This window comes from Prionailurus viverrinus, chromosome D1 (genome assembly GCF_022837055.1).
Source record: "Prionailurus viverrinus isolate Anna chromosome D1, UM_Priviv_1.0, whole genome shotgun sequence".
Classification (NCBI taxonomy): Eukaryota; Metazoa; Chordata; class Mammalia; order Carnivora; family Felidae; genus Prionailurus; species Prionailurus viverrinus.
This window is the reverse complement of record NC_062570.1, coordinates 22,540,198-22,563,502: the sequence shown is the minus strand read 5'-3', so window position 1 is coordinate 22,563,502 and position 23,305 is coordinate 22,540,198. Positions and strand designations below refer to the sequence as shown.

Below are 23,305 nucleotides of genomic sequence, written 5' to 3'. Positions count from 1 at the left end.
TCTCCCACTACAATGATGTCATCGGGAGAGAGATTATTCTATTTGTCTGAAGAGGAACTGAGGTCCAGAGAACCAAAGTGAATTCCTGGAGTCACAGCTGTGCCTCGCATGCGGGTCCTTCGGCTCTTGCGCTGATGCTCAGAGACAGAGAGATGTGCCTTGGAATCAGACATCCAGGCTTGACAGAAGCAAGGTTCCTGGCACATTTGAACACCCAATAAATCATTTTCCGCTTCCTTTGGCTAACGCTACTCACCCGGGGAGCTGGGCTTGGCATAGTCAGGATTTAAAACCTGTCCTAGAAGGTCCCTAGAGCCACTTGGGTTCTTAGCAGCAGTGGAGATTCATCTGGGACTGCAGACCTAGTCACGGTGACCGGTTCTTGACACATGCCCGGCTCATTCCTGCCTAAGACGTTTCCGGGCCCAGGCCAAGCTCCAGAGCTGGAGCTGCGTCCCTGTCTTGGACGAGCTCTGTGACCTGACTGCAGCCATTTCAGGTCAAGCCCAAGGTCTGGCTCTCTGGAGCCTTTGTCTATGGAGACAAGGGGGCTCTGAAGCCCTGGGAATGGTCTACGGTCTTTTCTGAGGAGGGGGCTACTACGTGAGCAGAGGAAGCCCCTTGGGGAGAAGATGTTGGCTAAGCACACAGTATTTTCATCTTGACAGCTTCCTCTTGGGGCTTATCAGACTCCAAACCAGGTGGATGATGTGTCTGGACCCAAATAGAGCTGTGTCCTTCTTAGCGCCCAAAAAGAGGTGAGGAGCACATGTGGTACAGTTTTCATGACGTTCTTCCGCATCCAGAGTCCCCCATCCCTGCCCAAACTGTCCAGGAGCCAGGGGCTCAGAGCTGGTTGTCTAGGTCAAGAGCTCTGCCTTGTCCCACCAGGAACATGTCTGTGGTGTCTCCCAGCCTCGGAAAGTTGCCAGAAGCCTGGCTTCCCTGGTTGGAGCCATCCCATCTAACTGGGAAGCGTGCGGTCTCCTACTTTCTAGCAGTAGGACGTGCTTTCAGAGTACGAAATAGGCCCCAAAGCTGAAAATGTCCATAGAGTTTCCCGGGAATGCAGTGGCAGGGCCTGGACCAGGTGACCCACGACTTGGATGGAAACTCACGAGCTGGGCTCTGCAGGCCTCCCCAGAAGCTGTCCCACTGCTGATTCTCGCGTGCTGTTTCCCTGAGACACAGAGAGGCACAGAGCCTCTCAGGAGCAGGCACAGCAAGGTTAGGGGAGCAGCTTTAGATGGGCTGACAGCTTGCGCCTCCTATCCCCACCCGGGGACAAGCTGCAAAGCCTTTGCCGCCTGGGGCCGTCGGCCACTTTTCTGCGCCACGGTGTTCACTGTGGTGAGTTTTACTCCAAATCTCATTTGGGAACAAAAAAAGATGATTCGTGCAAAAGGAAACCTTACTGAAGAAAAAGCGAAAGTCTCTGGGATTACTCTTGGAAGTAGAGGGTGGGAGGGTGGGGTGTGACCTGACAATGTGTGACATGACAATGACTGAACTCTGACCTCAGGGTCTGCTGTTGGCCTAGGAGGAGCCAGGTCAGTCCCTGGAGCCACGGGTCTTCACTGTTAACAGGGAAAGGGCTTATATTGCCCCGGGGAGACTTAACTTCCACTGAAGGAAGAAATTCCTGGAATAAACTGTGTTGGGAGGAAGAAAGGAAGGAGTGAAGGAAAAAAACCGATAGAAAAACTGTCCTTTAAGTTATTTTGAAACAGCCAGAATGTTTATCTTACTAGGATGCCTGCAAAGCAGGGGATTCGAACTGGATGACGCTGCAAAGGTCTTTCCAGCTGAGGATTTTAGAGAAACCAGTGCCGTTCCCTAGGAGTGTGTGGGTGGGTGGGTGGGGGTAAGCAGATGGCGGTGGGCTGGGGGGGCACTGTCTCCCACCCTACCCCACCCCAGCTGTCTGCCATCCACCCCCAGGCCACTAGGGGTCTCTGCTGATCCACCAGCTCAGATCACACTCCCCACAACTTCCCAAACCTCCCAGGAGGGCAGGTCTGTGGGCTAACTGGCCTGGGCTAGGGGGCGGGGACTTGGTTCTGGGCACCACATTTCTGCAGGAAAGCTTGTCTTGACTCACTCTGGGTATGCCCATGGCCCATTCTCTTGACTCCTTCAATGCTTCCTGTTGGCCTGATATCCTGGACATATAGCATAATGGTGCTCTTTCTGTGTCCTCTTTCCCCGGCCTTCATTGCAGATCTTTTGAGGGAAAGAGGGATCTTTCCTTGAATTCTCCCCAACTGCCTACCACAGTGTTGGGTGCATGACAGATGCTCAATAAACACATGGCCTGACTGGGCTTTGGCCTGGGATGGTGTGTGTGTGTGTGTGTGTGTGTGTGTGTGTGTGTGTATGCGCCCTAGGCGGGTGAGGAGGGTGGGGAGGTTGACCCTGTCCCCAGACACCCCGTTCCTGGCAGTCTTCCTCCACTCTGGCAGGCCCAGAGTCCTGTCCTCTGCTGGGAAAAGCTGGGCTCCCAAACTCAGGGAAGCCAAACACATGTAAACAAGCCACCTAATCCTGTTCCTGCTCTGCTCCTGTTGGGGGCTTTAGTCTCAAGGGAAAGGCACTTTTGGCCTGTGGGGACAAGTGGCAGCTGCTGCTCTTAAGGAACATTCCTTCTCGGAAGGGGAGAAGTGCTCAGGTTTCACTAGTCTGGCTGGGAGGGCGGTCTCATGGTCTCCGGGTCCTCTGAGCTGGAGGGCTGGGGGCTAGGAACTGGCAGAAAGCACAGCTTTAATGGCTACGGCAAGAGTGAGGCAGAATAGCTCCTAGAACTCCACTTTTTGTCACTGTGGTCTAGGGGTGTCCCCTTTCCAGCCCAGTGGTGATCTTGCAAGGTAGATCACCTCCCTTTATTTCCACCAGCCTTAAAACTCCCTGGTCAAATCTTCACGATGGTTGGCCACTGGGCAGAACTTGGGGCTTGACTGAGGTGACTGCCCCCACCTCCTTGACCTCCTGCTAATCTTGCAAATGCAAACTCCCTGTAGGTCAGGAGGTAAGTCTACCTTCCCCAGGGAGGGATGTACTCAGTCCCTTCCTATTTTTTTTAGGGACTTCACATGGTTGGAGAGTTCTACCCGCTCTGCCAGGCCCAGAGTCTCAGAACTGGGCTCAGTCTGTACCACTCTTGTCCCTACTTTCACTCCATTAGCAAACCTAAATTCTTGCTTCCCAGCAATTAGTTTCTTCCTCTCTAGTGTTCAAATCCCTGCTCTCCAGTTAAGTGGGGTCACCTCTCCCTCTCCAGGGCCCAGGACCCCTGGTTCTTCAAAGGGGTCAGGCAAAAAGGTAAAGGGAGTGATTTTAACAAGTAGAACATAGACTTGGGAGTAGCCCATCCCAGCCTCTGCTGTTTATTAGGTGTGTGACCCTAAGCCAGTATCTTAACTTCTCTGAGCTTCTCTTTCCTTGGGGGAGAAAATGGAGAAAATAATGTGCTCCTTGTGGCCTTGTTGTGAGGAGTCAATAAGATAATATATGTAAAGCACCTAGTACCTACTGTGCCTGAGATGTGGGGGAGGCTCCATAAATGTTGACATTTTCCCCTTTCTCTGCCAGATCTTCTTGGAGCAGCATAAGAGGCTACTCAATTAATTTGCCTCCAACATGTTTTCAGTCCTTATCCCATCGCCCACATTCTCCATTACCTCTCACATCTTTGGAGATTGGCCATCATTATCAGCCTCAAAGCATAACCCCCTACAACTTGGCTGCAAGATACTCCATTATGACATTTGGAGGTCAGAGATTATCCCATATCCACTTTGATATCCTTGGAACTCAGCAGGCTCAATAGGTTTGAACAGATGCATGATGTGGGAATGAATGGCCTCTTCTCCTCTACCAGCTTCTCTCCAGGGATTCTGAAAGGCTGTCTCTGTTCCTTACCATCTCCCAGACTTCTCTCTACATAGGGAACACTCACTTTTAGAGTTCCCAGATAGCACACCCCCCCTCCATCTCCCTCCTCCAGGAAGTCCTCCAAGGCCAGTGAATCTCCAACTTCTCCGATGACAATGGGCAAAATCCTTCTGCTGGCCTATCTAATCCATATGCTGAGGTTTGCTCATTCTGCCTCTGGCAGGAACAGACCCTGGCCCTGAGGGTGTGCAGGCTGGGCCCAGGCCTTCCCAGGGCAGGAGGAAGGAGGCCGAGTGATGGCTGGGGCAACCTGCAGCCACACATGTGGTTTGTTCAATCCAGACCGCTTCCTGTGGCTCTGTCTCCAGCTGCTCCTTTCCTGCCTTCCTCAATGTTTACTTGACCTGGAGCCTTCTATAGCTCATATAACTGATCAGGATCCTCAGGTATGACTCACAGCTCCCTCACACTGAGATTGGGAGCTCCTTATGGACAATTCACTTATGCTTTCACAGGACCTAGCACAGTGCATGCAGTAAGTGCCCCCCAAATGCTTGGTGGCTGAGATCCGCAGGTAAGTCTGATTTGCCCCACAATAGGGTTGCAACTAAAATCCCTACAGAGAAAGAGGGGTGAGTTTCAAGTCAAATTAATAGTTGAGCGAGGCAGGAGTTAGGTTCTCTCTAGTGGGATGGTTTAGTTTATGCCCTCTAGGGAAAGATAGGAGAAGCCCAAGTCGGAGTCTAGAATGAGCCTCCTTACCGAGGGGATTGCCCCTGCAGGAAGCCTGGGCTTGGAGCTATGAGGAAGCTTGGATGTCATTCCAGTGCGGGCAGTACAGGACGGCTTCCTGGGGATGTGGGAAAAAGTAGCTGTGGCTCAGTTCCTTGGAAACTCTGTTTCAGCTCTCTCACTTGGTGGAAGCAATCTCCCCCACTCCCTACCCCGATTCCATCCCCCAGAGAAAGTTCACATTCAGAAATGGAAGGCCAAGCCGCGAATGTGCCCAGCTGCCATAGAGCTGAATGGGGACACAGTATGGCATTTGGTGGTGGTGGTGGGGAACCAATTTGAAGAAAAAAATGTCTCCCACTTTGCAACACAGGCTGAGTGATTAGCACATAGGGAAAACCATGAGCCAGCAGTTTGCAACAAAGCTGGCAGGCGGCTGGAATGTTGGTCCTGAGGATCATGTTCCAGAGGGGAGACACCCCTCCTTGGACCAGGCTGGCGCTCAGTGTGGCTATTTCAGGCTGGGCGGATTAAGGTCGAACCATGACGAATGTGAACCATCACACACACACACACACACACACATGCACCCACACCAGACACTCCTTTTCTCTCTTCTCTCCCATACTGGCTCCCATGCCCTGACGTCTGCCTCCTCTCCTGAAAAGTCTCTTGGCAGTGGAGACTCTCCTTCCCGGGAAGGCCCCGCCAGCCCCGCACCCCCCAGCAGCTCAGGGAGACAGTGACGGGAGTCCGACCTGGATAGCATTGGGCACGTCCTCTTCACATTCCCTCTCCCCGCACCTGACTTTGCACTGACACCACACCTGCCTGGCCTGTCCCTTCATCCCACTGTGGCTGCCATACTTTCCCTCTCATTTCTGCCTCCGTCTCCATCTTTCTGGGGCCTCGCTTCCCTTTTCCTCGGTCTGCGTCTCCTACCCTTTCCTGTCCACCCCCACCCCCACCCCGCCGCAGATGTTCATCCTTCCTGTATCTCCTCTCTTGAATGTGACTCTCCAGAGTTGTCTTTCTTCCCCCTTTATCTTTCTTCTGACTTCTCCTTCCCTCCTTTGGCTTCTCTGGCCTCTCTTGATCTGTCTCCTTCTTTCTCCTTGTCTTACTTCTTTCAACAGATGTTTACTTGCCGTCCATGCATAAGATTTTGGGTTAGCCGCTGCCAGGCATGGGTTATAATTGTATATAAAATACTGTCTGTACCCAAAACACGTCTGTCATCTAGGAGGGGAGAATAACACTTACACTAGCGACTCAGAGATAAAGTCACATGTGATATTTACATATAAGTGCTCCAGCAGTTAGTTGAGAACAAGAAAAGTGCTTTCTGCATGGGGCACCTAGAGAGGCCTCCAGGGTAGAGCAGCCTTGTTATTGTCCTTGCAGAAGAGGCTGGGTTTGGTCCTGCAGAGGTGTGGAAGCGTCACCCTAACAAACAGGCATGGGCGAATGGGGACCTGGAAGGAGCCTTGAATATCAGGCGATAGGATGTGAAACCTCTGAGGATAATCCAAGCTTTCGAGCTCAGAGAATGACAAGAACAGAGCTTTAGGACAACAAATCCAGCAACAGAAGCTTAAGAGGCATGTGTAGGTGTGTGTGTGTGTGTGTGTGTGTGTGTGTGTGCGCGCGTGTGTGCATGTGGAGGGCTGAGGGCTAGCCAGACAGCACAGGGGAACCGGTAGGAATCTAGGGCAGCAACCTGTGTGTAATTATCTTATTTACCCACTGAAGTCAGAACTACGTACGTGGTGGCAGTCACAGGCAATGAAGGGACAAGTTTGAGAAATTCCAAACGGAAGCACTTGCTAAGTGTCTTTTCTTCTTTTTCTGGCTGTCTTTGTTTTTGCCCGATTGTCTGAGTTCCTCTTTCTAAGCAGATCAGAAGCTTTTTTGCAGTGGCCACCCCAGGGCTAGCTTCGCTGTCGGGCAGAGATCTGATATTTACAATGACGGGAATCAAAGTTCTCCCTCCTCTGTCCTCAAAGCTCAGAGGCACCGAATGCTGGGATTTCCCGGGAGGACTGACTTTCGCAGGCAGCATCTCTGAGCCCTGGCTCACCCAGAGCCCATGTTATCCTTCTCTGCCAACTCCACGTCCCCAGTGGCCCTGCTTGCTGCAGACTAACTTGTCAGCCCCAGGACCCCAACCTGAAGCGGGCCGCTGTGGCTGCTAAGCCCCCTGGCCCTCCTTTCTTCCCCCCACTGCCCTGGTACACCCCCAATGTCAGCGCTCGAGGTAGACTTGGAGAGCCCAGGAGGGGAAATCCAGAGCCTCTCCAAGGACCTGATTATTTCCAAAGACTTGTGCTAATTTTCTGATATGATCCTCACATCTCTGTGAGGCACTAAATCCTCATTACTTTTCCTGACCGATGCATTCTAATTAGATCAACACTTAAAAAAAATTCACAATAGCCACAGGATGGCTTTCCATCTCATTAACTCCTCACTTATTATTTTCATGAAAATTACTGATAAAAATGTGCATCTCCATTTGGTGAGGCCTCGCAGCCTCCTCAGCTCCTATCTTGCATCTCTCCCGTCACCGGGGCTGCGCAGCGTCACCATGGTAACCCACAATAATAGAAACTAATAAATTACAAACGAGATGCTCGTTGAGCAATTATTGTCCTCTTTTATGCAAGTTTCTTGCTAATTTTGATCATAAGGGAAAGTACAATAAGACTCTGAAGGAATGAGTCTATTTCAAGAGAATATTAGCAAGCAGAAGCCTGGGCGGCTGTTTTTAGATCTGTAATAAAGTGATTTGGTGATTTCAAGCAATGGGAAGAGGAAATAAACTTCTTGCCTCATGTCCCATGCAGTACTCACTGTCAAGTCCCACAGAGATCCCTCTGGGGTGGGTTTAATGTAATACTTGTTGTCAATATGTGCAAGGAGTGGCTGACCTTCTAGAGGCCCCCCCGACCCTTCCCCTGCCTCTACCAACCTGGAGGGATGGATCAAGTGTGTTGGCCCTTAAAGCTTAGAGATAAAAATGGCACCCCCTTTCTTAGGCATTCTTTCCAGCACTTACTAATCTTAGAAAGCTTATCCTTTCCCCCAAGCCCGACTGTCTCATGAGGATAGGCTACTCTAAACCTCCAGGGGCCTTCCATGTGTCTGTCCTAGACTCGGGAGCTCACTGGGAAAGGAAGAAAGTGGTGAGCTATGGCTTACGTAGATGTCAGTGAGTTTGATGAAAAGGTGGTCACCAGGCAGCTTTCTTAGCTCGTAGGTTTGGGGAAAATATTCTGCCCTGGAGGGAAAACTCCATTCTCACCTACAACACATAGCTGCCATTTCCACATCCCCGGTCCCCAGGATGAAGGTGGCAGGTGACTCTTGGGAGGGGAGTAACTTGAAGTGACATTTACAGTGGCCCTGAACCTTAGGAAGACAGAGGAGTCAGGGTAGGACAAGCAACTAGAAAATGATCTGGGAGAAGCAGTTGCATGGGAAACTGTCTTCATTTATTAGGTGGGCGGGATTCAGGGAAGGACCACTTTCCCCAAACTGTCCTTCTCAAGAACATGGAGAGCTTAGCAAGCCCTCTTGAGAAGTGCATGAGGCTAGGAGGTTGGAGTCCATCGCGGGCTCTGCTCCTGCCTCACCTCCAGGAAAGCTTTCCATCTCAACACTTAGGCACATTTCTTAGGATATCTCGGGCCAGGAAGCCAGGAATCACTTTGGTTATCTTCTAAGGAATATTAATGCCTTGGCACGGTGCGTTCTGGTACTGCCGATGAGAAGGAGTGGATCAGAGGAGGGCCCTTATGCTGAAAGGATCCAGTGAGCCTGCTCCACTTTCCTAGGCCACCAGGGGACCTTCAGACATTTCTACACCTGGCTTAGGAGCTAGGACCCAGCCCTGTGTGTTACCTGTGAGTGAAGGTTTATGGAGGGCTGGTTGGGGGAGTAGGGTCCCCCGAGGTCATTCCTGAGCAGGTTATCACTGTGCATCTTGGTTTTGAGGCAGGTGATGTAGCGGTTACAAAAGTCCTTGCAGAGTTCATTGACTTTCTCCAATTCCAGCAGGTGAATTCTCAGGACCTGGATTGCCTTCACCATCTGGGGAGAAAAGGGGAGAAGTGAGCCCAGGTGTTCAGATGACACTCCCCGTGCTGCCTTGACCTCCAGAGCCCTGAGCACACCAGGGGGGAGAAGCCCATCCCCTGCCCCAGGTATACGCTTTCTCATCCACTCGATTTAAATTCCAGTTACGGCTGTCTGCTGATTGTTTGCATGCTTTGAGCCCACTGTTAACACAATCTTTCTTGAGTAATGGTATTCTGAGGACCACAGAGATGAAAGCCAGGTCTCTAGCACCGGCCCTGCCACGTGTCATCTGTGTGACCTTGGGCAATTGCTCTGCATCTTGTTGTCTGAAAAATGGGGATAAGTGTGCCCTCCCTAACAACGGTCTAGGTTGGTTGAAAGGATTCACAAGTGGAAAAGTGAAGTGCTGAACAGGCACGAGGAAGATGGAGATCAGAATTTCTTGTGAGTGCCCGAAGAAGTCAAGGACTGTCTATTCTTGCACATGGACTCTGAGTGCCTCATGTAATACAGGTCACCTTGCAGATGCCCCCATTGATACTTGTTGACTGACTGAATCATCCAGCATGACTTAGCTGGGCTCTGGAACACCTTGCTGTCCGTGGTGGTTACTCTTGTGCCCTTTGGATTGTTGTATGTGTGCCTGTTGCCTCTTCAAATGGACATTCCCAACCTTCCCTGGCAAGGAGCTGTTTCTCAACTGGAGCTTTCTCTTTATCATTGTTATTATTATGCAAAGAAAAATGCTGCGGGAGGTTTGGAAAAGATGACAAAAAATTGTGCTTGATCCAATCACCCTAAAAAAACGATTTTTTTTTTTTGTCTTTTCACCGTGTGCAATTTTGTTTCCTGTTTTTTTCCTTGGTATACCAAATGTATTTTTCATTTTTTAAAGATTTTTTTTTCAACGTTTATTTATTTTTGGGACAGAGAGAGACAGAGCATGAACGGGGGAGGGGCAGAGGGAGAGGGAGACACAGAATCGGAAACAGGCTCCAGGCTCCGAGCCATCAGCCCAGAGCCTGAGGCGGGGCTCGAACTCACGGACCGCGAGATCGTGACCTGGCTGAGGTCGGACGCTTAACCGACTGCGCCACCCAGGCGCCCCGTATTTTTCATTTTTTAAAAAAAATGTTTATTTATTAATTTTTGATAGAGAGAGAGAGAGAAAGTGCATGTGCACAGGTGGGGAAGGGACAGAGAGAGAGAGAGGCAGAGAGAGAATCCCAAGCAGGCTCGGAGCTGTCGGTGCAGAGCCCCACGTGGGACTCGAGCTTACAAACCGTGAGATCATGACCTGAGCCGAAGTCGGATGCTGAACTGACTGAGCCACCCAGGTGTTCCCAGATGTATTTTTCTAAGCACTGGAACTGTTTTCTCCATTGTCCCTTCCAGGCTGTGAGCTTCTAGAAGGGAGAGATGGTGTCTAATTTGCTTACCACGTTATCCTGGCACCAACACTATGGGTACTGAGTAAATATTTGTTGAATGGGTAAAGATAATTGAGTAAATATATTTTTAATTGTTGCATATTTTTTCCCACGTGTGCCATCCTTAAGCAATCTCTGATTTTTGGGCATTCAGGCTACTTCCAATTCTTCAGTTTTACAAAAAACGTTCCAGTGACTGTTTTCCAAGTTACAGCTTTTATTCATGTGTCTGCATTATTTCCTTAGGGTGAGTTCCCAGAAATGACAGGAAAAAAGCTATGGGCATTTTTTTGGCTCATGATAACTATTGCCAAATTGCTTTTCCAAAAAGCATTGCTCAACTGATGTTGGAGCAATCGGATATCCACAAGCAAAAAGGTGAACCTTGATTGAAATCTAACATCTTCTATAAAAGTTAGCTCAAATGGATCAAAGACCTAAATGTAAGATATAAAACTATAAGCTTTAAGAACAAGAATGCAGAAGAAAATCATCAGGACCTAAGCGTGGGCAAAGAGGTCTTAGGTTTGACAATACCAGCTTGACCCAGAAAAGGAAAAATTGATAAATTAGGACCCACACAAATGAAAAGTGTTTGCCCTTCAGAAGACCCTGTGAAGGAGATGATGAAGAGGCAAACTATAGGTTGGAAGAAAATACTTGCAAACCATGTATCTGACAAAGGGCTTATTTCTAGAATATATAAAGAGCTCTCAGCAGTAAACAGTAACATAGCAAGCAACCCAATTAGAACAGGGACAAAAGACAACATGAGACATTTCACTGAGGAGGATATACAGATGGCAAATAGGCACATGCAAAGATATTCAAAGTCATTAGCTACCAGGGAAATGCAAATTAAAACCACAATGAGATATCACTGTACACCTATCAGAATGGTTAAAATAAATAATGGTGACAACACCAGATGCTGGCAAAGAAGTGGACACTGGATCACTCATACATTACCGGGGGACATGAAAAATGGTAAAACATTTTTCTGGAAATGTTTATTTCTCTGGAAAACAGTATAACAGTTTTGTTTGTTTGTTTTTATAAAACTACATATATGCTTACCATATACCCAGCAATTGCACTCTTGGGCCCTTATCCCAGAGAAATAAAATATGTGTTCACACAAAAACCAGTCAAAGCAGACTTATTTCTAACAGCCCCAAACTAGAAACAACCAAAATATATTTCAATAGGCGAATGGATAAAGACACTGTGGTACATCCATGTCATAGAATACTAGTTAGCAACAAAAAAGAACAAACTTGAGACCCTCAACAACTTGATGGATTTCAAAGAAATTATGCTGAGAAAGAAAAGCCAATCTCAAGGGGCGCCTGGGTGGCTCAGTCGGTTAAGTGTCTGACTTTGGCTCAGGTCACGATCTCACGGTCCGTGAGTTTGAGCCCCGCGTCAGGCTCTGTGCTGACAGCTCAAAGCCTGGAGCCTGCTTCGGATTCTGTGTCTCCCTCTCTCTCTGACCCTCCCCTGTTCATGCTCTGTCTCTCTCTGTCTCAAAAATAAATAAACATTAAAAAAATTTTTAAAGAAAAGCCAATCTCAAAAGGTTACACAGTGTATGATGCCATGAATCTAACATTCTTGAAATGACAAAATTGTGGAGATGGAGAACAGATGGGTGGTGGCCAGGGGGAGCAGAAGGGGGCGGGAGGGAGAAGGGAAGAACTATTCTGTACTTCGACTATCAGCATTTACATGAATCTATATATGTGAGAAAATGGCACAAAACTAAACACACACACCGAAGTACATGTAAAATGGTGCAATTTGAATAAGATTGGTGGGTTGTATCGTTGTCAGTTTCCTGGTTGTCAAACTGTACTAACAGTTATGCAAGAAGGGAATCAGAACTTCTTTGTATTAGTTCTTAGGACTGCATGTGAATTGACAATGACAACAAAATAAAAAATGAAAAGGGGGTGGGCCTTGCTGCCTTTTGAGACCCATTGATGTCGACATAAGCAGTATACAGGGAGTCCCTGTTTAATTCTACCCTTCTAGCTATTGGCTAACATCTCAGTGCTTAGGAAACAAGCAGAGAATCTCTCCAGGAATTTTGACAGTCAGGTGTGAGTAGAGCTGTGTGGCTGGACATCAGTGCCACACTCCTGTCTGAGCTTCGCTGGCATTTCTAGTGGAGTACTACTGAGTAGTCTCTGGGTTAGCTTTTGCATGGCCTGATGGGCTGGAACTGTGCTCAACTAATTAAGGGCTCTCAGAGTACTGAATTAGACTAATTGTCACTCAAAGACAGAAACCAACAGTTTTGTGTCTTCACACAGGGCTCAATCCTAGGGTCTTACCCTAAAGGAGTGCTCCCTCTGTGGGGCTGAGACCAAAAGAGACTGTGCTCTCCCAGGCAAAGAAAAGAATCATGACTTTAGAATGGATTATTTGGTACTGAATGAACATCTTCTTTAAGTTTCCTACTTGACTTTGGCCATGGATCCCTTGGTTTATGTCTTTCAGAGTAATTAGCACCACATAAAGCATTTAATAAATGCCCTTGACTCGTTGATTGATTGATAACAATACCCGAACATTTCTTATTCTTACTATGTCTCAGGCACTGTGTTAACCTATCACATGACTTATCTTATTTATACCACAGAATCACCTCTGCAAATAGGCACCATGATTGCCCACATTTTACAGTTGAAGAAAATAAAGCCCAGAGGTATTTTTACTGTTTTAAAGTCACACGGCTGGTAAGTGATAACACTAGGATATGAAGCTGGGTGACCTATGTTGCTTCACCCTCAAGATGGGCTCTTGGGATTTGTGTAGATGGAGAAAAGCAGTTTGAAGGGTGCATGGTCTGGGGGGAAAGTGGCTCAGTGATGGGAAGTATGAGGTTCCAGGAAGACCAAATAGTGTTGGGGACATTAAACGTCTGGATTTCCAGAACTCTCCCTGGTAATGCTCCCTTATTCAGCTGCTCTGGCTTCTCGTCTCTCATTCCTGGCCTAGTGCACAGGGGTCAAAATACCTACTGATGTAGGTGTCTGCCTCCTCCTCCATAAAAAGAGAGGGTTGGGCTCTCAGGTGCTTTCCATTTTCTGATTCCCTGAACATGACCAGGACTTGTGCCCTCAATTCACTGATGGGGCTGGAAGGGACCCCAGGAGATGACCTGGGCTGGTGTCTAGGTGAGTGGATGGTCCAAACTCTAGGATATATGGCTGCCTCCTCTCTTCTGAGGCTCTCCCAGTCAGAACCCTTGCTTCAGACCATCTCTATTTTCGTTCAGTCTGCTGATTGAGAGGTTCTCCCTTACATTTACCAAAATCTCTCCTGCCTGAATATAAAGAGCTTACTCAGCCTTTTGCAGGCATTAAGAATACCTACGTAGTGCCTCTGTCAATACACCTCCCTTAATTTAATGTTATCCATTCAACACAAATATTGAGTCTCACTATATGCCATACACAGAACAAGGCATCAGACTTGAATAACTTGTCCAACTAGCTTTGTCTTCTCGAGACAAAATCATCCTAATTCTTTAAACCTTTCTTCTTTTTTCCCTTCCTTCCTTCCTTCCTTCCTTCCCTCCTTCCTTTCTTCTTCCTTCCTTCCTCCTTCTCTCCTTCCATTTTATCTTTCCTTCTGTCTCTGAGCTTTCATTTACTGGACCAGTCTTCATTTTTAATCAAGATTTCACTTCTTTATTTTTAAATATACATATACACATTCACATCACAGTAAGGTACACATATCTATTCATTCATTTAAAAAAACATAGCCAATAAATACTTACTATTAAAAAAGAATCAGAAAGTACAAGTAAGACAAACTATAAAGTAAAATCTATGCAGAAAGTTTTTGTTTCAATGAAATACACACACAGTGAGCTTACACCAGATCCGGTGCACGGTGGCCAAAAGTGGACCTACCTTTGGGTCTAACAAAGCACAGTTGAAGGATTACTTTTTCATGGGATAATGGGCTTGGTTTAAAGATTTAAGAAGGTAGAGTAAATCATAATGGTATTCTGAGGCATGAATATGTAGGACCTATTCAATACTAGAGAACAAGATGGGCCATACCATTAGTGGGGGTGACTGTGTGGCAGAACAGATAGCCTGTGGGGGCTGTTGCCAAACAGCCTGAATCCAGGCCTACTGTTTACAAATTGGATGTTACGGGCCAGTTCCATGACTTCTGTGGGCCTCAACGTCCTCATTTGTAAAATGGGGATAATGATCATCCCTAGCTCATAAGATCTGATGAGGGGTAAAGGAGATAATGATGTGAAAATATCTTATAAGCCACAGGGAACCAAAGGCATATAATTTTTTAACCTCTTTTAATGATTTCTAATATGCTGGTGGCTTTTCTATTGCCATTCCATATTCAGCTGGTGGAAACAGAATCATTCCTAGTGTTTTGCCTCTGTATTTATGTTTAGTAAATCATTCTCTATCCTATGTGTTTGCAATTTTGGGTTTTTGCTTCTAAATCAGAATAAAACTCTGATTTATTAAACTATTTTTCTAAGTGATCAATGTCATATAAAAAGTTATTTCAAATCTTCTAGAGCAATAACAATCCCATTTAATTTAATATCATCATCAAATGTGATGAATGTGTTCTCAATCTTCCCCCCCCCCCCAAGTCTTGCTTCACCTCCAGCTTCTCTCTCTCTTTTTGCTCTTTCAAAATAAAGAAACAGCCCTTTTCTTCTGAGAAGTACCCATCAAAAAAAGAAAAAGCAAAACAAGATGCCATCTTGCATTTTAGTCTCATACCGCTGCACATGAGCCCAACCAGTCCCGGGAGAGTACCCGGGACTGGAGCTTCTGGCTGGCTGTGAAGACGCATGGTGTGATGTCCCAAATCTACTATTTCCTGCCTGCCTATTTTGGACAAGTGGTTTAACTTTATCTGTAAAACTTAGGATTGTAACCCCTACACTGTAGAGTGGGTGGGAAAGTCGAATAAAACAATGTATGTAAATGCTCTGGGTGCATAGTGGCTATTTGATAAATGTCTATCCCTTACGCTAACCCCCTCCCCCACCCCACTATCACCAAGTTCCTTTCTGAAAAGTGGCCTCTCTTGTAGGATCGTGGCCCCCTCACTTGATAGTCATAAATCCTTGCCTTCCAAAACATTTATATACATACCACTTTATGATTTGCAAAATGCTTTTCTCATCATCATCTCACTGGAGTCTTCTAACCATGGGGATACACAGGTGATACGCTCGGGTAGCCAGAATTCCACGCGGCAGTTAGGGAGGTATCCATTCCCTGGGGGACAGGTTCTTTTCACCCTCTCCTCCTTCGGCAAGTCAGGAAGCTGGAACTACTCTCCCTCACTTACAGACTAAAGGGTTTATAAACTTGCATTCCTTAAAGTGCTCAGATATTTCCTGCGGGTCTTTAGGGCAGCCAAAGCTAAATTCTAATCAGGAGTTGTTCTCGACCAGACCGGCTGGATCTGAGCAGTTGGAAGTGCAGCGTCACTGGAACAAGGAGCAGGATGTGGAAGAAAAGGTGAAGACTGGAGGTTCGAGAACTGCCAGACGATTAGGGGATAAAACGAACGGCTATGGAAGCCATCGTGCATGACCAGCTAAATCACGTTTTAGTCAATAAGGCGACACTTCTCTGATGTCCTCAGAATTTGGAGAAGCAAGTGGTTCGGGGGAAAGAGGTGGGCTTTGGGAATTAGACCCACTTGGTGCAAATCCCAGCTCGGCTGTGGGACCCTTACTCCTTGATTTTCTCCTCTGTACAGTGGGGATGTCAATAACTACCTCATGGGGCTATTACGAGAACTGAATAGAGAAGGGTGGTCAAGAACAATGGGGTTTGGAGGCTGAGTCTCTGGGGTCTTTCACCCACTGAGAAATTCTGGACAACTTACTTAATCTCCAGACTTTACTTTCCTCATTTTTCCTGTAAGATGGGATAATAATAGCAACTCCCCCAGAGTTGTACTGAGGATTAAATGAGATGCATCTAGAAAGAACTAAAAACAAGAGCTGGTGCATCCAGAGCACTAGAGAAAGAGTAGCTAGAAGTCAGCATGATGGGTAAGAGTGTGGGCGCTGGAGTTCGAGACCTGTGCAGTATCTGACTCGGGCCTCTGCCTTGGACTAGCTGTGTGATCTTGAACTAAGTGATGCCACCTTGTGTCTCAGTCTCCTCATCTTTAAATGGGGATAATAATAATACTTGTAACCTACCTCATGGGTTTGAAAACAGGATTAAATAAGATAATATCTGTAAGGTGTTTAGAATGGCACCTGGCACCTGGTAAGTGCTCTATAAATGTTAATCATGACTAGCTTTGATTATCCTTATTTGCTTTCCCTTTCCTGGTGTTGGTAAGATTTTTCTGTCCCTATGTAGGGACCGTGGGACCGAAGCCTGAAGTGAATGACTCTGAACGGGGCTGCCTGAGGTCTCTGTGGGCCCAGACTTCTGGCCTGGTTCCTTCCTGTGTCTCCTTATTCACAGCCTCCGGCCTCTGGCCCTGCCTCTTTAGAGTGGGCCCAGGAGTCTGGGGGGCCCCATTTTGGAGCTGGCTTTGCGGTCAGGCAGCCATAATCTGTCCCTCGAGCCACACCAGAGTCTCATTAAAACGTGCCCCATAAATGTTAAAAAATTTACACATAAAAAAATTCCATGCATGAAACTGAAACCGTACGTTTTACAGCCTCGGTTTGAAATCTTGCATAATATATAAAACCTCGGGACTGCACTGGGGGCCCGTAAATCAGATTTTATAAAACAAAAAGCTTTTACCTTTCAAAGGGGTTTGGGGAACTTGCAAATTTTATAAACTTTACCAACTGCCAGTCAGAGGCTGCTGGGTCCAAACGGGGGATCAGTGGGCCCGGTAAGAAATGGGTCTGGTGAGCGCTGGTTGGGTGTGCGGACTGGGGTGGAGAGTATCCAGAGGGAGGGAGCTCTGGATGGTTGGGGGACAGGGGGCAGTGTGCCAGCTTAGCCACCCATGGCACTGAAATAGGGAGGTAGAGAGGGTCAGAGAGTGGGGCACCAGGGGATGGGGGGTGGGTGGGCAGGTGGGGATCTGGAGAAGCTGGTGGCGTTTATAAATGAGGGCGTTACTAGAAGAGAGGTGGTGACCCTGGAAGGAGCAAGGTATTGGGAGCCAGCAGACCTAGGGTCTGATCCTAATGAGTTATTTCTCTTCTCTGGACTTCAGTGTCCCCATCTGTAAAATGGGTAGTGGGATGGGCTGAACCAGCTTCTCTCCATGGTTTTCTCCCTAGCTGTTTGTGAATCTAAGTTTCCCTTCTGGCAGCATTGTGCTATGGGAGCAGCTGGCTCAGCAGGGGAGGGAAGTTCCCTCTGAAGCCTTCTATCTGGGAACCTCTCTGATCTTTGGGCAGCTCTGGGAGCTCTGGGAGAGCTCAGTCAGCCGTTCCCATGGGAACCTGTCTGGGAGACTACTGGGAGCAGGGGAAGGGACCAGTCAGCACTGTGATTTGCATGGAGGATGGGTGGTTGGAGGTGGGAGGATTGATGTCCAAATGGCGGGTCTGGCAAGACTGGGGCCGACGGGCTCTCTGGGCTTGGGAGAAAGCAGGATCAGAGCGTGGCTTGAGGGTTCAGGGTGGGCCAAAGTTTGGGGGGACCCATGTCCTCCTGACAATCCCATTTGTGAAAGTCAATATTCAAGGGCAAAGGAAAGCCGCCCTGACACACACATATATAAAAAATAAATCTCTCAATTATCTCAGCTCATTTGCTTGGGGTCTCTCATTTTATGTCCCTGCTCCGCTGCGCAGTATATCTGTCCGGATAAAGAGTTACAGTCCGTTGGGCTACGTGTACAGGGTTGTAAAAAATACAGATGCCAAATTAACTGGCTGTGGCACTCAGCAGCTGATTGAGCTGATAATGACGCGATCTGACCTTTTTCTAATTTCTAATTATGTGCATCTTGGCTGTGCTGGCTACATGATTCTTGTTCTAATGATGGCTCCTGTGGTTGGCCTCTTCAGCTGCCCCCTCCCGACACAGAACTACAAATGGGGTGGCAAAGGGTCCTGCTTGACCCCCCCAAATAAAGTTGCAGGGGCCCAGCCACACGGTCTCTTTGATGGCCAGGAGGAGAGTTTGGGAAGGTGGATCGCCTCACCCAAGGGATACTGCATTTGAGATTAACCTTCTGGATGCCATGCATTTTTAAAGGACATTTAGTTCCACATGCCATCTTGTTAATTTTTTGTTACAGTCACATGAGACAGGTGTATTAGATCTACAGACGAGAAAACCGAGCCTCAAAGGAGTTATGTCATTAAAGTCACACAGAGGGTAAGCAGTGAAGCCAGGCTCAGGCCCTCTGTCTCTAAGTGCTCCTTCAACCCTCTCTATTTATCTATCTATTTATGTATGTATGTATGTATTTATTTATTTTATTATTGTTATTTTGTTTTTACTTTATTTTTTAATTAATTAATTTACTTTTATTATTTACTTATTTTTGAGAGAGAGAGAGAGAGGGTGTGAGTGAGCGAGGGGCAGAGAGAGAGGGATAGAGAGAATCCCACCCAGGCTCTGCACTGTCAGCACAAAGCCTGAAGAGGGGCTCGAACTCACAAACCATGAGATCGTGACCTCAGCCAAAGTCAGATGCTTAACCCACTGAGCCACCCAGGTGCCCCCAACCCTCTCTCTTTAAACAAGTGACCGGTCAGCCAGTCATTGACTGTGGCTAGCACATCTAGGTAAATCAGGCCCATGTGGGTGGGTGCGATATCTGAGGACGGTTCCACCAACTGCCCCACTCCCAGCCCAGTCACCCAGGACAGACGACCAGGCAACACCAGAGATCTGGGGCCACTGGGGCAGCTGCTGCTACATCCACATCCCTAGGTCAGGCGTGCATGTAGCAGACACTTAACCAAGTTTTGCTGGGTTGAACCAAGAAATTGGATTCTTTGAGTGAACAAAACCCAGAGAGACCTAGGCAGTGTTAGCAAGGGGAGAGCACAGAGCTGGCCCCTTTTCGGTATTTTCCAGGTTATACTGGAACAGGAGGCTGTCCTCAGTGTGTCTTTGGTAGCTCGCCTGGCAGGCAGTGGTGGGTAAGGTACGTGAGGTTCGTTGTCCCAGGACTCCTGCTTCTTAAAAAGGTTTCCATTCTTTTATATTACTCGGTCTGATTTTAGGTATTTTCTACCAACTTAGGCCTCAGCTTCTTTTTGTGTCATGTGACAGGAGGGGGTCCTGGCCCCCCAGGCACAGTCTAGCTCCCACAGAAAGAGCCGCCTCCTCTCCTGGCTGCCTGGCTGCTGTGGGTCTAAGTTCCAAGGACCTGCTTCATAGCTGCAGTTCTGAGATGGTAATCAGCTGAGCTGCAGGGTAGGGCCAGACCAGCCTGGAAGGAACCGGACAGGCAGTGGGCTGGGCTCCCGGGAAGTATGGCTGCTCAATCCCAGCCAGGGAAGAGGGAAGGCCACGGATGAGCAGAGTGGTACCTACACTAGCACTTCTGATGCCAGGTAAGCGCTTACTCTCTGGCACGTGCTCTCTCTCTAAACGCCAGCCCTGCTCTGACACTTCACGAATTTCCAGGCCAGGGTGGGCTCTCTCCTGGCAGCTCTTCTGGACTCCGTAAAATATCACGTTCAACTCTTGAGAGAAGCAGTGGGGTGGGTAATTCACAGCATAGAATGATACGTAAGTCACTTAAATCTGTTCTGTAGGTGCTCTGAGTGTGTGTGTGTGTGTGTGTGTGTGTGTGTGTGTTTGGGACCAGGTATCAGCTAAACTCTGGACCCAAGAGGTCAGCACTATAATCACTCAATTTACGGAGGAGAGTTTTGCCCAGTTTCCAAATTCACCATGCATGATGTGGGTAATCCCCCACAGAAAAATCAAGAATTATGGTTAATAATTAATAATTCCATGGTGACTGTATATCGTGATGACTGGACAGAGCAGTTTCTCTCTCTCTCTCTCTCTCTCTCCCTGCAGGATTCCCAGGGGAGAAGAGAATTTCAGATGTCACCTATAGTAGTGGTTATCAAATATTGTTGATTGCAGTTTCCTGGGAAGCTTCAAAATGTAGATTCACAGGCCCCTACCAAACTTACTGAATCACAGTGCCCAGGTGGTGGGGCCCAGGAATGTGTATTAAAAAAAAACCCTGTAGTGATGATCTGGATGATAAACTGGGTTTACGAGCCTGGTCTGTGTCCCTCAGATGGACAGGACATCTGCTGGCCTTCTCAACATGACTGTGTCTCCAGCTCTTTTTCTCTGTTGATGTGTTTGAATATGCCTGTCGCCTTCATCCTCCACACTGTAGCACACCAGCCATCAACTCGTCTGGGGGCAGCCCAAGGCAGATTCACTAACATGCTGGGACTCCAGTCCTCAGAGCAGCTACCCCAGACCTTCTGGCTCCCATGCCTCTCCTTCCCTCCTGTCCATGCTGCAAGGAGTGCTGGGTAGTGGGATGTTGGTGCCGCAGTGAGCAGAGAAGAAAAGGCCGCTGGCAGCAAGACCCGGGCATGCAAATCTTGGTTCAAGGAACCAGAAACGGTTCTCAGCTGCTAGATGGGGGCATCTAGTGCCTGCCCCAGAGTGGGCACCCCAAATTTTCTGTGGGATGGATGAAGGAATAAAAGGATCATTTCTAGGGCATTTAGAGGGGTCAGAGGGTAGGAAGACCCTAGCCAGGGTGGGGGTCGGAGGGTCTTTACCAGATTGTCCAGTTCTGGGTCATCGCTGAAGAAGGCTTTGTGCTCCTGCTCCTGCTGGTGGACAAAGTTCTCGATGTCCACATCAAAGCTGGCGGAGGTGATGCACTCAGAGCCCTGGGTGGCCTGCTCACATTTCTCAAACAGCAGCGTCAGGAGCGGGAAAAGAGGGTGCCTGCGGGGACATCAAGAACTCACACATGCGCACACGCAGAGACCCGCTGCTGGCTGGGCTCAGAAGCCACCGGGGCCCCTTTCCCACATTCCCCTCACTCCTTCTCCCAAGGTCCTACTTCTTAAGAACATCCCGAGTCCCCACGCCAGCCTGGATGACAGCACTTCATACCCTGGCACGGAAGGATCCAGTCTCCTCGTTGCTGGGGCCTTAGAGGGCTCCGTTCCTCCCCACTGGGTGCCTAACGCTTCTCTTTGGTCAGATAAGCTGCATGGATATTTGGTGAGAGATGATGGGTATAACTTATTTCAAAGAAATAAGTGTCCATTTCTGGGTCAGGGTCAACCCGGGACGGAGATGTAGGAAGTATCCAGAAGAGTCCTGGGTATGAGCGGTAGTGCTTGGTCACAGACCCATTCGTGGCTGTCTGGAGCCAGCTGAGGGCCACAGATGTGCACACCTGTGTGTCTGCAAGTGTATGCAGGGGGATATGTGTGAGCTGGAATATTCGTCCCACACGTGGTGGGCGGGTATCTCCACCTGTCCAGAGTCTGCTGACTGACTCAGTTTAGATCAGACACCCCAGTTACATGTATAACATCTCCCTGCACCTTTCTATCGTCGTACACTAAGCACAACCGTGATTCGATGATTATCTGCATCACTGTTTTCTTCCAAGATTGCCCCTGTCGTAACGATCATTGTATCCTTAGGACCTTGCCCCACATGCTCATAGCAGGCACTTACTAAATATTTGGTGACTGATGACGAATCGGCAAATGAAGACAGTGTGAGTGTGAGTATGGGGTGTGTGGGCATCGTTCTGTGATGTATTATGTAAGCTGAAGTGCCTACCTGACTGGCTCTAAGGGTCTCAGCTTAGACATCACCAACTCTGGGAAGCTTCCTTCACTGCCCCTGCCCCTGACCTACGCTGATGGCTCTCTGAGCTGTTTGTTTTATTATCTGCCTTCCTCACCAGACTTCGAGCTATATGAGGGAGGAACCAAGCCCACCTTATTCATCACTGGGTGTCCCGAGTCTAGAAGAGGTATGTGGATCCCAATACATACTTGTTGCATATTGTATGTGTGTGTGCCATTTGTACTTATAAGTGCATATCGTTCTTGTTTCCCCGCAGCATGTGTGAACAATCAGGTCTTAGCATCCCGGCAAGCGTGCATGTGTTTGCACAGATTGTTGACCCTGGAGCCTGCAGCCTCATTCCCTTCCACTATGATTCCAAAGAAAGCATCTGTCCATCCCTCTCTGGGCTCTCCTCAGTCCCTTGGGACCACACAATCTAGCTCTTTTCTTTTTGATTAAGCCCTGCTTGCTGGGAGAGGAGGAAGTATGTATGTTGAGCTTGGCTCCCAGGCCTCTGCCAACAGGGATATTCTAGTCAGTGTTGTCTGATAGAACTTTCTGCACTGATGGGAATGGTCTAGAATCTCTTCTGTCCAATATGGTAGCCACTAATGACTGAAGCCAACAGACACTTGAAATATGACTGTGGTGCTTGCAACACTGAATTTTAAATTTATTTAACTTTAGCAATTTTAATGTAACTAGTCGCATGTGGCTAGTGGCTACCATACTGGAGAACACAGTAAGTCTTGAAAAGGAAAAAAGATCATGCTTTTTTCCTTCCAGTACACTATGAACACACCAAGAGAAAGACTGAATATCCAGCCTATACAGTGTTTGTATGTAGATGGGGGAACCCCTCACAGCCCGTATTGGGATTCAATAATTCTGGGCAAAAAGACAGAAGGTGCTTAGTTCCATCTACACTCATACCTACACCTACTAGTCATTCTGCTCAGGCTCAGGGGCAGTGGGGGGATGAGGAGACATAAATTCCTGCCTCCTATGAGCTGCTTGGCATGGCCGCCTGTCTCTAGACACCATCTCCCGACCCTTGTTTTGGGAGCTGATGCGTAAACATCTGGATCCCCAGAGTGCAGCCTAGGTTACAGTTTGGAGAGGAAAAAAGGGTCAATATCTAAGGATGGTGCATCTGCAGTCCCCAATTGCTAGAAGATCTATTCAGCTCCAGCAGGAAGCCGGTAGGGAAAACAATGGGTTCGCTTACCCATCCGGTTGAAGACAAAGAGAAAACCAGGTGAAGGGGTTAAACTCCAGTGTAAGTCTTCATTTGCAGCCACTAATACCGCAGCATATTATAGTCTAATCTAACCTGATCCCAGTTTAATGCAAGATTCTCCTGGCCCTGAGTGGAATACCAAAGAAAGCCTCAGTGGCTGTAATTTAAGC

General features: G+C 48.0%; 1 protein-coding gene across 18 annotated transcripts in view; it reads right to left on the bottom strand.

Annotated features, from left to right (window-relative positions):
• The window catches only part of PKNOX2 (PBX/knotted 1 homeobox 2), a 318,577-nt gene that overhangs the window by 25,523 nt on the left and 269,749 nt on the right, over window positions 1–23,305 (bottom strand). For all 18 annotated transcript variants that reach the window (XR_007156113.1, XM_047876879.1, XM_047876872.1 and 15 more), the window contains 2 exons: window positions 20,857–21,028; window positions 8,527–8,715 (listed from right to left, as the gene is read on the bottom strand). Coding sequence is in view for 17 of the 18 variants with exons in the window: in XM_047876879.1 (XP_047732835.1) it covers window positions 8,527–8,715; window positions 20,857–21,028 (361 nt within the window). In the remaining variant the exon portion in view is untranslated. The remainder of the gene's footprint in view (window positions 1–8,526; window positions 8,716–20,856; window positions 21,029–23,305) is intronic.